The following is a 15,659-nucleotide window of genomic DNA, read 5'->3' as shown; positions in this document are numbered from 1 at the left end:
AGTTCTGTTTTATTTCAGTTTAATGATTGAATCCTGGGGAACGGTTACAGCTAGTGCCAAGGGAGTAAATCTAATTTTTTTTCTTCTTTTGAACGGCGTAAAAGATCGTCCGAGAAAAAGATCTTTTTTTTTTTTCTTTTTTTTTTTGCAAAACTCGGGGGCCAGCCCTATCGTTTTATCCGTTCTTGCCGATATGAAATCCCTCAGTTGTAATATTCCCGTACCATTCACGCTTTTATCGATTGAACCGCTAACCTTTGTAACAGGATGTTTCTCAAATTGAACCTGCTCATGTTTAAGTTCTAATGTAGAAAATTCTGAAATGTAGATTTATTATTGTCGACGTGAGACGTAATTCGTTTTGAAAATAGCTGGTTGGGGGTTACGGTATCTGGGACTGGATTTGTACCTTGACACATTAAATATACAGCATGAGCACTGTACTAGGCTAAATAATATGTGCGAGCGATGGATTTCTCAAGTCTTTTAAAGGAATGCAGTGGTGATGTCCCGTTGGAAAAGCTGGCATCCCTAAAATGGTGCACTATTTTACTGGATTATAACGGTTGGATACTGGTGGGGTGGCGAAACACTGTGGCATTCGTACAGTACATAAGGAAGGAAAAAAAAAAAAACAGAGTGGAATCATCCCATCCCCTTTTATTTAGACATTCACTACAGAGGCTAAGGGACGGTAGCAAGTCTTTCGAGGCAAATAAAATAAAGTCAAAATGACTGCTCCATCTAACTCCGGCAGCATAAAAGGCAAATAAATTAAAGTAGAAATCAAGGCCAAAAGGTTGACTCAAACTGCATCCTGGCCAATCAGACTACAACGCTTAGCTTCATGGAGGTCTCAAGCTGCTTTTTTCTTTGTTCCCTCGGATGAATCGTCCAATACTGGAGGTAGCACAGGCACAAGGTGGACCGGTGGTTCCGAGGCTTAAACCATAACCATAATGTACCGCTTTGAAGATAATGCTTTGTTGTTTTGTTTTAGACAGCATCACAAACTGGTTTACATACATGTTTGCTAAGTGGATGCAGTTTCGTTTCGTCGGCTTGGTGCTAACTGTGAAAACAACACAAAGCTGTCCGATGAGACGTAAACCCGAGGTCTAAGTGTCAGACATCTCGGGGGTTTTCGTTCTTTTCTTTTTTTCTTTTTTTTGCCAGCGTACCTCCGTACATCCGATTTTTCCCTAAATGGATGATTGTTGCTTCAAGACTGCCAACATCAGTGCTGTCCCTAAACAGATATCCAAAAATAACAAGGCGGGTATCAGAATTAGAAATAAAATTGTGTAGAAAATAGAGTGAGATATGTGAGATATTTATTAGGTGTTGAAGAGCGTGAACCTCTTCCATGAAGGTAGCATCTTGTTGATGGATCCCGTTTGCCGAATTTGCGCTGCTGTACACCTGTTAAAAGATGCATTCCGTTTAGACCACGCCCACTGATTAATTACTACTGAACTCTTTAATCATAAATGTGAGCATTAGAGCAGATGATATGAAAATATCCAATTTGACGTTAAGAGCTTTACCTGGCTCTTATCAGGTCCTGTACGCATGGCTTGCACTAGCTGGTCCACCTCCTGGTTGTGATCCAGTGCATTCCTCAAGGCTTCTTCGGTACTCAAGAGACGCTGGCGTAGACGCGCCACCTCCGCGTCCGACCCTGACGCCTCCATCATAGAGAATCGGCGATGGTCAGGTGATGATCTCTCACGGCCCTGTCAGAAATTTACCTTAAATTTAGCATCATGTGTTAGAACACCTGACGGAACGGGTTTCACCTGACACTGGAGACTTCACCAAATCGACGAATAAAAAATTTTTTTTTGATACTTCGGTTTCTAAGAAAGAAGACTCCCCACGTGATGGAGGTCTGAGTGCATTTGCTGAACTCAATAAACGTAAAACATGTTTTTGAAGTAAGTGTTAATAAAATTTCCACTTGTAATTTAAGCTCAGAATCTATACAAGTCCTTTTAGAGACTTGTCTTGTTTGTACATAAGAAGGAATTTGTAGTTTTCATCCAATGCACAACATACAGCAACAATTGTTGAGTTTTTGAGGCAGGACAGACTTTAGGTTGAAAAAATGCCGGAATCTTCCTTTAAATCAGTGAAGTGTTTTGTCATTGACGCAAGAGGAAAACGTAAATCGTGAAACGTTTTAGGACTCTTTACATTTATAGCACAATCCAGATTTCATCAGAGCAAAAACAGAATCCGAAGTAAACCGGCACATCCAGTCGGCATATATTCTCTAAAACCCTGGAGACTTTGAGCTGCCCAGATTAAGTAACTCAAAATGGTGGAAGTCAACAGGCTCACCAGAAGCAGCAGTTTCTCCCTCAGGCTCTTGATGTCATCCTGCAGCTTCTGTTCCTTCATCTTCCACTCAGCCTTGTGCACCTCGCGGCTCAGGTCACGGTCCATGCCGGGCGAGTGGCGCGGTGAGTCCAACAGCAAGACGCGCAGCTCGTTCAGACTCCTGACATGAACGCATGAAAAAAAAAATGTGCCGTAAAAATAAAACAAAAATAATATCTTATATTTTCTACAGCCAGAAATCTGATCTATTGTATGGACATAATTTAACTACTGGAATATGACACAAGCAAATATGAGCAAATATGTAGCATGATAGCCATGCTAAACTTTCCACCCAGTGAACCCTTAAAATGTTTCGAATCATAGTAACAACACTGTTACAAATACATGTATATATGCCGCTTAAAGGAGGGGTCTCCGTTGTTTGAAAGCCAATGTTGACATTTGAAATCACCAAAACAAACACACCCCTAACCCAAATGGGTCCCACCCCTGTTTTGATAGCTCCGCCCCACACATACACCAGACAAGTATAACCCAGACAAGTATTATGGTGGAACCTGTTGGGGCAGCTGACCGAGGGTAGCTTCCGTTTCACACGGAAGGAGACGGTCAACACCTAGAACCCGAGGCAGAGCTAATGTTAGAGGCAGAGGTCGTAACGTTGCTGCCGATAACATGGAAACAGAAGACTTGGAGCGTGTGCGCATGTTTCAGGCACAAAGACTTGCAGTAACGCAAGTAAGTGTATTGATTGATTTAATATTCTGAACTTTAATTGACAGAAAGCCGTATTCTGTTAGTCCTACTTCTTGCCTTATCGTAAGCCTTTCTTCGCTTTCTTTCTTTGTTTTTATCCTCCATGTCAATCTTAAAACCGCTTTCTGCTAATGTCAAACATGCGCACTGAACACTCTCTCCGCCCATATTGACAAGACACGCCCCTTTCTGCTCATTGGCTACATGTTAGTTTTGTTTTTGTTTTGTTTGGCGGCTCAAACAACGGAGACCCCACCTTTAATTTATGTACACTTTTTTTCCAGTCTTGGATTTATCCAATCGAAATAACGTGATTCAAATAATCAGTTAAAATTAGAACTACAGATATTCCATAAAGTAGTGATTTGCTTGGTCCAAGCACCAAGCACATATAATATCCAAATGGTGTCTGATGGCAATTAACAGTTATCACCGTCGTAATAACGTACTGTACTGTACTGTGTATAAACTGTGCCTCCTTGACTACAAGTTTATCTTCCCACAGTATCAGGGTGTACAGTATAACAGATCATTTAACCCTTGTATTCATCAGTAATTACAGCTTTTCCCTTATTAGGTCTATACGTCTTCTGAAGCCTCTATTTGAATATAAATAATCCACTAAAAGCCCAGGTGTTGTTCAGGGTACAGCATCGATCCGAACAGCTGAATAACACTTAGGGAGGAGTTTTAATTAGATGGATGGATTGTCCTCATTAACCCAAATGGCTCTTTAGTGGATGAAACGGTGAATTGAGAACAATTCATGAGTGGAACTCTGGGATGAGGAGTGACAGCCAGACAGCACATTTCAGTGAAGATGATGAAGTGAGAAGGTGGAACAGCTATTTAAGGAGGACACAGGTGTGTGTGTGTGTGTGTCTGTATGTGTGTTTGGAGAGAGAGAGAGAGAGACAGACAGATAGACAGATTGATGCTTTGTTCCAAAGTGTACTTCATAAAACAAGACCATAAATAAGCAACTTAAATCAGTCTCCAGATGGTTTGAGAGTTTAAACCATCAAGCTCTAATACCACTTTTACAAGCCTTGCTAACATTCCTTACCTCTCTTTCTTCAAAAGTTCCTGGCTAATGATCACCAGCTGGCCTGATGCGTCGTGGGATTTCTTGGTGATGGCCTCCAGCTCCGCCTCCAGACGCGTCTTGTCTCTGAGGAGGCCGTCCGCCTTTCTCTCCCCCACACGGACTTTATTCTCCAAAGCTACGGGCAAAAAAATATTGAGAAGGATGCCTTAGTTGTTTAAACGTGTGCTGTTCAGAAACATGGCGGAATCCCATGATAAATGGCCAAAATAAGCAGATACATCTACTGTGGAGATAAAAAGTACGATCTTCTCCCAAAGAAGGAAAGCAAGAAATAAAACAAAAATAAACCTGTAAGCTCTCCAAGATGGAGAAAGCTGCTGATCTGCTGAAGGTAGCACTCAGTGGTCATTTTATATCCCAGAATCCCTAGCCAAACGATGAACTACACACCCGATCACAGAACCTGTCACCTGAACTGCTGCCTTTTTCTAGTTCCTTAGACATCTAATCAAAACAACTCATCATTAAGAAATCACATGCCATAAAAAAACCCAGATTGTAACTGAAAATTGCTACAAATTCCAATGGCTTTCTGGCTATCTGGAAAACCGTAGATCAGTGGTCTTCACTATTTTTTTCATGTGAGCCACACTGATAGGACAAAGTCAACAGGAGAGCTACTTTCACCGCAAAGTATGCCAAGTTATTCAGTCTTAAATAGCTTATCTGCTTAAATACAATGTACAATATTGCAATACAATAATTACACGAGTTGCAGATGATGCATGCTCCCCATCAGTTACCTCTTTTGTCACTGTCACATTGCTTTGTTGCTGTTTGTTTGATAAGAAATCGATCCATTTTTTAGTCCGTGTGTGTACAGTAAACACAAGTTGTTAACTAGCATGAAACACAAACTAGCTTCTGGCAGGCCGCCAAAAACTGGCTATTGCGCAGAACGCAGTGAGTCAGTGACGAGTCAAATAATATATATAAATATATATTATTATTTGTAATAGAGCACATTCGTTTTTCTATGCTTCCCTGATTGTTTTTAATGTTATTTAAATGAAAAATACATTTTAACCACATGATCATATCATCGGATTATTTACTGCCATGCGAGCCGCATATTAAAGCTTGGCGAGCCGCAGGAGGCTCGCGAGCCGCGCAATGAGTAACACTGCCGTAGAGCCTAAAACCCAATGTATTAAAAGTTAAAAGTTTTTTTTTTTCCACAGTTTCCCAATAGAGTGATACAATCAAGATTTTGTTGTCGCAAATTAATTTATGTAAAAGAATATCTTCATTACCTGTTATCTGTGTTTTGAGGTCGTCTACTTGTGTAGTAAGTGTGGAAACCTCTTTTTCCCTTTTTGTCAGTTTTTCCAAAGTTTCTGTGAAAACATAAAAGCATAAAAGTTAAAAAAAAAACCCTGAAAAAAAAAGGCGGGAAATAAATAGGCCACTCTTCAATGTCACTCGGTAAATGTTGTGTTCTGTAGAACGATTCGGTACATAAGAGCCAGGAGGGAGAAGAATGAAAACAATAAATAAATAAAAGAATCGATTTACAGACCTTCCATGTTTTGCTTTAATTGAATCTTCTCTTCAGAGTTGTCATTGTTTTCTATCATCTGAGAAGACACAAAAACATTGCAGACAATGTCAAAATGTACAAAGACGCTTCAAACGTAATAAGCTACCAATTTACAAGCTAATAACTCACGTTGACGTCCTGGCCGATCCGATCCGCCTTGACAGCCTGCAGTTGGTTCTCGCTAACCCTCAGCTTCTCCTGCAGATCTCGGATCTCGGCTCTGCTTTGTGCTTCAGCGTTCTGCAGAGCCTCGTAGTCAGCCATTTTTTTCTCAGCCAATTCTAGCCGCTCTCTCAACCTGGTGACCTTCAGTTCGGCCTCCTGAAGCTTCTCTGTGGACTCGCTGAGCTCTTGGTTGCTTCTGCCATTCTCTTCACTCTCCTCTAGCTTATCTTCTAGTTCTTGGACCTTGTTTCGAAGTTCCTCACGTTCTTTGGCCAGCACGGCAACTTCAATTTCATGCCTGGCCTTGAGGTTCTCAACCTCCAGCTGCTGCTCCATCCTCATGCTCTCAACGGTGGCCCTCATTTCAGGTGTGGGACCATCTCCATCTCCACCGCTGCTATCAGAAACTTTGGAACCACTGATCATAGAGGATTTGAGCTCCTCCAGGGCACGTTGGTGGTCTCCAACCAGGGTGTCCAACTTGGCCTTCCAGCTGTCCATCATCTCCATGTTTTCACGTGTGGCCTGTTGGAGTCGTTGGCGAAGTTTTGTGATTTCCGCTGTCTGCCGCTCTGTGGTGGCCTTGAAGCGTTCGGTTTCTTGCCGGCTGGTGCTGAGCATGGCTTCGTAACGTTCACGTAGCTGGCTGCTCTCCTCGCGGCGGGCATATTCAAGACGTTCTCGGAGAACGAGAGCCTCCGAGTTTGAAATCACATCTCCACCTTCCACTACGGAAGACGAGGCTCTCCGCAGGCGGGCTTGGAGCTCATCTACCTCGGCTTTGCACAGGGTTAATTCCTCCTCCAGTAGCATCACTCGGCTCTTCTCCTCAACCGTGGTTTGCTGGTTGGACAAAAAGTGGTTTTAAAGCCCTGTTCCACTGTGAATGTGTTCAAGCCTTTAGTTCCTGCATTTCATTGGGTTCAACTCAAGAGCAGAACATTTTTATGTTAACCATAGAAACGTAAAATATTGGTATGAAGCCAAACCAACCAAATCATACTTCATTCTAAGACTGTATTTTTTTATATTGTCTTATAGTATGAAAACGTTCTGCCTCGTCACCCGCAAAAAACAGAACTTCTGGCATTCTCTAATGCATCCGTCAGCGTCGCTTTGCACGTGCACAACGCCAATCGACCGCTGACGGTTTTTTCAGCCAAGTAAAAGTCTGAATTAACAAATGCCGAAAAGCACGGAAAAAAAAAGCAATCTACGAGGGGGAAAAGAAGACAAACCCAAGCAAGCCATTCTTTGCGCTGTGTTCCTAGAAGCAGCCAAGCAAATGTGAGATGATGCATTCAAGACACATACATGTACACACATCTAACGAGCTGGGAAAGAAGAACCAGTCGGAGTAGCCCGGGGTTTGAAAGAAGAGATCTAGTGTTAGTGTTGACAGAGATTTACAGCGATCGTTCCCTGGCATTTCTCAAGAAATCGGCGAAGATATTATGATGTCGCCGAACGGCGTCGGAAAACGTTTGACAGACGCAATCCCGGACAAAGAGAAGAGGGAAGAAAAAAAAAGAGAGAGAGAGATCACACCACTCCTCTTAGTGTTCACTGCTGATTTAGGAAGATGTTTATGAAAGTTTAGACTACACACGGGATTAGCAGATTGATTTCACCTTGATACTCTTACCCAACCTCATGGGTGTTGCCTGATGGCGCCTTCTGCCCTGTTAATAAATAGCAAAGCTTGAATTGGAAATTTGGGTCAGTTCGTGTAACACTGTCCCAGCTTCACGACCACAGAAATGACACGCTCCGTTTAAAATCCTGAAAGAGTGTGCCACTTTAGCTGTAAGGAAATAATCATTGTGTCAAAAGTAATTGGATGTGTGCAATGTGACACTATGTACACTTTTATAAAGATGGGTGACAAATTAAAGTTAAAGAAACCATGTTTCATCGGTAAGGATTTTTGGCCACAACAAGCGATTCGGCTTTGATTCTACAAGTCTCTGGATGGAGGAATAAACTGGGTGGAGGAATGAACTCTTCTCAGCTTTGACGTTTTTAATAACGCTGGTGGTGAACACTGTCTAACACGATGCTCCGATCTCTAAAGGGTTCAACCGAGTAGAGATCTGGTGTGTCTGTATGCCATTGCATAAGATTTACACTATTTTCATCTTCAGTAAACTACACCGTGAGCCCTCTTGGCCTGCAAATAGGGGCGGAGTCAGCCTAGAAGAAACCACTCCCATCGAGTGATGTCTTACCGCTGAATCACTGATATCACTCAGAACAACTTCGTACTGACTTGCATTCTTGCTCCGTTCTAAGGGGAAAGGTGGATTCAAACCGTGCCGGCAAAATAAATAAATAAATATTTTTCATTCTTTAATTTGTCACCCATCTACCTATTTACCTATATATCGTTTAATGCCATTCAGGACAAAGCAATCAGCACTTCGGTATTTTACGTATAAGTAATAAAAGCTCTTTGGTGTAAATATCTTTTTATATATTCTGACTGACTTTCATAATAAAAGGTTCTAAAGAGTTTTAAAAGCTCTACATTAGACTTATTCAAACTTTTCCCCCTCATGGGGAACATTTTGCTAATTTTTTTTTTTCCAAAACAAACCCCAATTAGTATGACAGGAAGTGTCAGAAAGCAGGAAAATGAGTAAATATCAGAGAGTTCAAAACATACTCAGATGTTATGTTAAAAAAAAAAAAAAAAGGGGTACAGTCCATTCATCCAACGTATCCTACACAGGGTTTGCAGAGATCCTGGAGCCTATTCCAGGGCCTCAAGGCACAAGACAGGGGAAACCCTGGACATGACGCCAAGCCGTTGCTGGGCACAGCTTCGAACGCTCACACAAACTTTCAGACACTACAGACAATTTAGAGAAGCCAATCAGACTAACACGTACTGTATATCTTTGGACTGGAGTGGAAACTGATGTACCTGGAGGAAACCTCCAAAGCAAAAAAGAACAAACGGGTAGTGGCAGGAATCAATCCCCAACCCCGGAGGTGCATGGCAAACATGCTTTTTTTCCTCTCTCAACCATCACCAAAGGCACAACTTAGGCTGAAGATCACTTGTGTGAGAAATGAGCTCAAGGTTCCAACGCACTCCAAAAGGTACTGCAGACAGAAGGAACAGGAGGTCTGGAAGACCATAAATGTCAGTGATTGAATGGCACCTGGTGGACAGCCATGGTCAAAAGGTCTCCAACCTCCAAGAATGTTCTTGTTACTGAAATGCTATTGAAAAATGCAGCAGCTAAATCAAATTCGGTCTAATCTGATAAAGCAAGATGAAGAGAGAGCTTTTAAACGAGGAAGGGATCCTAGAAAGAACTGCTAGGTTCACAGTTTATTAGGTTCATGTATCAAATAGGTCACTTAGTCCATCTGTTGCTATGCAGAATAGCAACTGTGCGTCAGTGTAAGTAGAGAAACAGAGACAGGAATGAACAAATCAGTGGCCCAAAATTAATTCTGTGTCTTTTTCTTCTAAATATACCAAGAAGCAGTGGCGGTTCTAGGATTTTTCTGTAACAGGGGCCATTAAGGGGCCACATGTTACATTCAGGGGCTAAGTACAGGGTACATTCAAGCACACAAAATAATTTATTCAGTATGGTTCCTTTTTCAAACGCTCGAGTGCCGCCAATTGTTTGGGGGTGGAATTGCATCTGTGATCGTTCTCCGGGAAAATCCTCCGGTTGCTCTTCTCGTCCGACGATTGATGGAACCGGGGCCAATCAGGGGCCAATCAGATTTCAGCAGGGGCCAGGGTCCCTGTGGCCCCGCCTCTAGAACCGCCCCTGCCAAGAAGATAGCGTCTGACAGAACACAACAGCTTATATCCAAACCGATAACCAAGATATATTAACTAAATAACCCACATAAAATATGTTTAGCAAGTTATAGTTAGCAGCCAAATCAGATTTCTGGCAACCAAAACATGGGACTGGACGACACGCTGGAGTTTTCACTCGACTAATGGGTTAGTTAATAAATGTATGATTTGTCCACCCTTGATACGAGCGCATCAGATGGAATCATTCTAGCTCTAAGTGAATGATGGAGACCTTGACATGCTCGATGTGAGCAAAAAGCTCAGGCGAGGTTGGTGCATCACAGAAAAGCAGAACCAAAAGCAGAAGAAAATGGGGACGGGATTAAAAAAGCTACAAGCAGGTGCAACATCTACTCTCGCTACACGTTTACCAGCTCTAACTCTTTCTGAAGCTTCTCTGCTTTGGACTTTTCCAAACGCAGATTCCGCTCGAGCTGCCGAATACGGGCATGCTCCAGTTTGGTCTGAGTCTATAGAGAGATAAAAAAAAAAAAGAAGGAGAAATGAAAGGAGAGAGTAAAAGAAAAAAGAGAAACACAAAAACAGGACACAGAGGACACAAAGAGAATTAGAGATATCCTTTCACAAAGGAGAGAAAGCTGAGATGGAAGAAGAAATGCAGGAGGAGAACAGATGTTACGTGGCTTGCATAAGTATTCACACCTTTGAATTCATATGCAAGGCATATTCACTGTAGTCTACAACAATTGTGCAGATTTTCTTTTTCTTGTCCAGGGATAAATTCTTACTGAGCAAATGCAGCTTTCAGAAAATCTGTGTGTGTGTTTTTTTTTTTCCTTTACCTTATAACAAACACATTATATTAGTAGATTTAGTACGCGTTAGAATAGAGTGTACAGATTGTATAGTAAATATGTCACTAATGTCCATGTGTGATTTGGGGTTTTTAATATTTCTTGTGCAGTAAAATACCTCGAGATCCCCTTTGGTGATGGATTCCTCCTCCACCCTGAACTGAAGGTCCTCCACTTTCCTGTTTTAGCACAGAATAACCACTAGGGGTCAGAAAAGCACCTCATTTGGAGAACAAAGCATCACGCTTGAGCTGAATGGGGTTGTACCTTTTCTCTTCTTCGAGCTGATTGGCTAGTTCCACTTTGTCTCTCTGCGCACTGGTCAGTAGGGTGCGCACTTGCTGCAGGTTGCTCTCCGTCTCTGTTATGTACTGAAGAAGGTACAGAAGACGTGAACTGGAAAAATACTTCCCGTTCTTATTTATGATTTGAAATAAATCGACCTAGTTATTAATTTCATATTATCGCAAATTAACCCTTGACTCGAACACAAGTGTTAAGCTCTGTCAGTAAACACACAGGTACGATTTATGATATGTTGCAGCTACCTGCATGGAGGGAGTCTCCAGTGTCAGCACTTATGTCAGCAGATATTTTGTTTTCTTTACAGCAACAATAAGGAATAAGAAACTCTACTTTTTTCTGACTAAAACAAACCTGCATATGTTGGGCTTTGATTGTGTTCAGCTCTTTCTCCACCTCGCAGATGTGGCTGGTGGCCTTGGCCACTTCGGCTCGCTCCAGGTCACGCTCGGCCAGGAGCTGTTCGATGTGCTGCTGCTTTTCTTTTAGCGCTTCCTGCAGTGCGGTGGTGCCGGAGATCTTACGCGCGTAACGTGACGATGTCTCCGTCAACTGTGCAAGAGAGGAAAACTCGTCACATGATAGTGTAAAAACAGTGACGGGATCGGGAACAAGGTTCAGAGAAGATACGTGAGGTCTTCTAACTAAGTTTTTAAGCTTGTACCTTAAAGCTTGACCTCGTTTTTGTGTAGATTTTGCTGTTCAGTGCCGATCGCGAATGAATGCTACTAACTGGCATCTCTGTAATATTTTCCCCAAAGGATTTTAAAGCCGAAATATGACTTCATTGTAAAACTACAACAAGCTGAACCGCTCTCTTACTCACCAGGCCTGTGCGGCTGGGCCTGCCGCCGACGCTGGAGGCCACGGAGCTGACAGAGCTGATGGATGAGCTGCTGGGGCTGTGAGCCAGCGACGACACTCCCATGGCTACACGCTTGCTTTTCTTGGCCTTAGCTGGGCTTGTGGATGGGAAGCCGATGCGGATCACTTTGTGGATGGGGGCAAAAAGGCCGAATTTGTGTGGGCACTGGAAGTACCTGAAGAGAGGCGACGGCCAAAAAGGTCAAAGAAGATGAAGAGGAAGTTCAAACGTCTATTGACAACGTCTATGTTATTGACATGAGGCAATAAATGACTAAAACTATTTATTAAAACTCTCGATTCTGATTTGCCAGAAGGTGCTGATTTGTTTTTCTCTACGAGCCGATCTGACAGCAGATCTGACAGCATTTCGGTAAAAGAAGATGAGAATCGAGAACTGAGAACAAGCCGCATTAACTAATTTGTTCATAAATGTAATTATAAGAAACCCAGAAGCACACAAAGTTATTATTCAATTATTTATCTAGCTTCTTTGAAGCAGCTGAGTCATGGAGAGATGGTTACAGACATCGGCCTTACTTTCTTATCAACATCAAATCAAAGACCTATATTTAGTGCTTTATTACTGGTAGTGAATGGAATATAATATAACCTATCGTACTAATTGTTTTCCATCTAAGATTTGGCAGTGTATTAGTATGTGGAGAGAGAAGGATTCTTGCACCAGACCTGGTCCCAGCCACGGCACCGTCGTTCTTCCCTAGAGGCTCGTCCAGCTCCACGCCGCACCACTCGCCCTTGGCAAAGTCTGTCTCGCCCACATAGCGCACCACGCCCGTCTTCGTGCCGCCCACCTGCACAGAGAAAGAAAGGAGCTTAGCAGGTCAGGGATGATGTGAACTTATAAACATTAAGAACAGCAAGAACTTATCTGCTGCATTATTATACATTACTACTGTACCGTTCCTTTAGTGTTATAGTATTAGTATTTATCCTAGCTAAGTGTAATGAAGTGCAGCATCACTTTTTGCCATCGTACATGAAGGATGGCTTTTTTTTTTTTTAATTATCCATTATACATTAAAAAAAATAAAATAAGTAAAACTACAATTTAGGGGGACACGGTGGCTTAGTGGTTAGCACGTTCGCCTCACACCTCCAGGGTTGGGGGTTCGATTCCCGCCTCCACCTTGTGTGTGTGGAGTTTGCATGTTCTCCCCGTGCCTCAGGGGTTTCCTCCGGGTACTCAGGTTTCCTCCCCCGGTCCAAAGACATGCATGGTAGGTTGATTGGCATCTCTGGAAAATTGTCCGTAGTGTGTGAGTGTGTGAGTGAATGTGAGTGTGTGTGTGCCCTGCGACGGGTTGGCACTCCGTCCAGGGTGTATCCTGCCTTGATGCCCGATGACGCCTGACAGGCTCCCCGTGACCCGAGGTAGTTCGGATAAGCGGTAGAAAATGAGTGAATGAACTACAATTTATTGAGTAGAGATGATTGTTCTGAACTTACTTGAGAAATATTATTTAGCAAAAACTCATCTTATGTTATTAAGAGTCTTATTGCACATTTACTTATTTCTGAATTAACTATAAATACTAAAGAAAGGAACAAATTATTTCAAATTGAAACAAGATTCAACATGGAACGTTGAAGGACTATTTTTGAACCTTACTGTAAAAATGAAAGGAACCAATTTATATATATTCCAAATCAAACCAGGACTCATCATAGAGATTTAGGCACTTTTTACCTGTTATAGTCCCGTTTGTCCAGCAAACTGATAGCATTAGCAGTCTCTGGTGGCCTTGATATACTATGCATGTTGGATTTTGGTGTGGAAATATACATGCCTCAAAATCAGATCGGAATTCTTTATGGATAATGATGCGTGGAAAGACTAACATCAGTCCATCGTTAAAGAACACAAGCATGTCTGAAACTCAAGGATGGCAAGAGGAGGCAAGGCCTGAGCTTGGGCCTCAGAGCTGTACTTGGGCACAAGTCTGATCTGCCCTACATGCATCCAGAGATTGTATGTGAAAATGGGTCACACTCTAGAAATGTCCAGTCCATGTTCTCTCTCTCTCTCTCATACACACAAACACACGCAGACACACACACACAAACACACGCAGAGACCACCTTGAAGCAGTTGATGCAAATCACATGAACTGCTTCACCTAAATTATGCATCACATCAAACCCAGGAATGTAGTCTGAAGAAGTAAAATTCTTCTGGAGTGTGACGCAATCTGAGAGTTGTGACCTCTCCCACTGAAACCTATGCGAACGTCTTTCTTTCTCTACATACAATTAACTGTATGTAGTACGTATGTACTGTACAGGCAAGCGTTTGCTTTAGATCGGTCTTTAATCCAAATTAACAATAATTCATCCAAAACCGGTTGCTGCATCCATGTTTTCCCCTTATTTTTTAGTTCTAATGTACAGAGGTTAAATTGGACTTAATTCCGAGCTTCCGGTGGTAAAGTGGAGTAAGGAATGTGATTGGATAAGCAACAGAATAAACATTTCATTGACGTTGAAGTTACTGTTTAACTTACAGACCTTTAGGCCTGTGTATAGCCAAAAGATATAAACAAGTTCAAATTGACAACGGACCTGAAATCAAGCCCTGTGGCTTGTTTTTGATTCCATATTCCAGATTCTGCCTGAGTGAGATTCCTGGGATGCATTATCAAGTCTCCCATTGGATCATTTTCCACTGCTCTTAAACCAGCCTTACTCACCCAATAAATGCAAGCAGGTCAATAGATAGTGTAGCATCGTGGATCAGTGCCACAGCTTTACCCCGGGAAACAAAGCCACCTTGTCTGTTTCGGAGCAAGGAAAAACTCGGGCCAGTGTCGGACAGGGTGTTCAGGGTCGTATCTCTGGCAAAAACCTTAGACAGAAGCGCTTTTGTGTGAATCTCAAAGCGAACCTTCACACTGGATGTGATAGAGGAGCAACGGGAGCATGTTTTTCTTGCCTGGTTGTTACTGTTCATTTTGGCCGGGATTCTGAATTAATTTTAGTCTTTTCGTGTAAGTTTAAAGAGGGACTATGTTTATACAGCTGTATTTACACTTGTATTTATTTTATCATCATTAACTATATATTCAAATTTGCAGTGCTTTACTAAGACCTGAAACTACACAAGTTAACAAACGTGTGAGAACATTAAACAATGTTGGAGAATTTTGGAGAATGATGAAGAACACTGGATAATGTTGGATGAGATTATGGAATTTTTGAGAATACTGAAGAACATTGTAGAATTCTGGAAAAATATTGGAGAAGTGTGAGGAATTTTGAAGAATGCTAAACATCAGATGTTGGAAAACAGTGGAGAACATTCTTTATTGCAAGGATTCTCAAGTATATCATAGCCAGGGATCTCTTTACCCACACTTTATGGCCCATAGTACAGTATTTAGACACCTGACCATCGCACACATTCGAAAACCAAGGGCATTATCTTGAAGTTTGATCCCCACTCTGCTCTGATAACAGCCTTCTCTCTTCTGAAAAGGTTTTCCACTAGATTCTGGACACCTCAATGCTGTGGAAGGTTATACTCATCTAACCACAGGAGCATTCCTGAGGTTGGGAACTTGGCATGGTGACACGTCTGGTACATCCCAGAGTTGTTCAGTGAGGTTGAGTTCAGGGCAGCGTGCAGAAGTTCTACCACTCTAACCTCGGCTAACCATGTCTTTATGATGCGTTGTCTTGCTGAAACAGCCTTTTAGTTCAAAAATAGGGAAATCACATAAAACCATTCTATACAATTGTGTCCTTCTATCTTTGGGGCTCACCAAAGTGTGAAGGTCAGTCGTCCACATACTCTCTTACATAAAGTGAATAAAATTCCATGGACCACTTTAATGTTAGTCCCATTAGGTCGTCCTTAAAAATATTCTTGTTTGCCGTAAACCTGTCAATTTAGGACCGACTCAATTTTATTTT

The 15,659-nt window shown here is 42.1% G+C and overlaps 1 protein-coding gene across 3 annotated transcripts in view; it reads right to left on the bottom strand.

Moving 5' to 3' along the window:
• Window positions 1-640: 640 nt before the first annotated feature.
• The window catches only part of clip2 (CAP-GLY domain containing linker protein 2), a 29,301-nt gene continuing 14,282 nt past the window's right edge, over window positions 641-15,659 (bottom strand). Inside the window, exons 4-17 of one of the 3 annotated variants that reach the window (XM_060862879.1) lie at window positions 12,417-12,541; window positions 11,689-11,902; window positions 11,217-11,414; window positions 10,827-10,930; window positions 10,678-10,738; window positions 10,110-10,214; window positions 5,880-6,758; window positions 5,730-5,787; window positions 5,464-5,547; window positions 4,169-4,325; window positions 2,344-2,503; window positions 1,548-1,736; window positions 1,360-1,422; window positions 641-1,249 (exon numbers count right to left, since the gene is read on the bottom strand). In XM_060862879.1, the coding sequence (XP_060718862.1) occupies window positions 1,238-1,249; window positions 1,360-1,422; window positions 1,548-1,736; window positions 2,344-2,503; window positions 4,169-4,325; window positions 5,464-5,547; window positions 5,730-5,787; window positions 5,880-6,758; window positions 10,110-10,214; window positions 10,678-10,738; window positions 10,827-10,930; window positions 11,217-11,414; window positions 11,689-11,902; window positions 12,417-12,541 (2,409 nt within the window). In that variant the 3' untranslated portion in view covers window positions 641-1,237. Of the gene's footprint in view, window positions 1,250-1,359; window positions 1,423-1,547; window positions 1,737-2,343; window positions 2,504-4,168; window positions 4,326-5,463; window positions 5,548-5,729; window positions 5,788-5,879; window positions 6,759-7,546; window positions 7,598-10,109; window positions 10,215-10,677; window positions 10,739-10,826; window positions 10,931-11,216; window positions 11,415-11,688; window positions 11,903-12,416; window positions 12,542-15,659 lie in introns of all 3 variants that reach the window. The other 2 variants (XM_060862877.1, XM_060862878.1) reach the window with 2 other exon arrangements.

The sequence above is a fragment of the Tachysurus vachellii genome, chromosome 26, assembly GCF_030014155.1.
Source record: "Tachysurus vachellii isolate PV-2020 chromosome 26, HZAU_Pvac_v1, whole genome shotgun sequence".
Taxonomy (NCBI): domain Eukaryota; kingdom Metazoa; phylum Chordata; class Actinopteri; order Siluriformes; family Bagridae; genus Tachysurus; species Tachysurus vachellii.
Note: the sequence above shows the minus strand (reverse complement) of the source record. Positions and strands in the feature narration are given on the sequence as shown.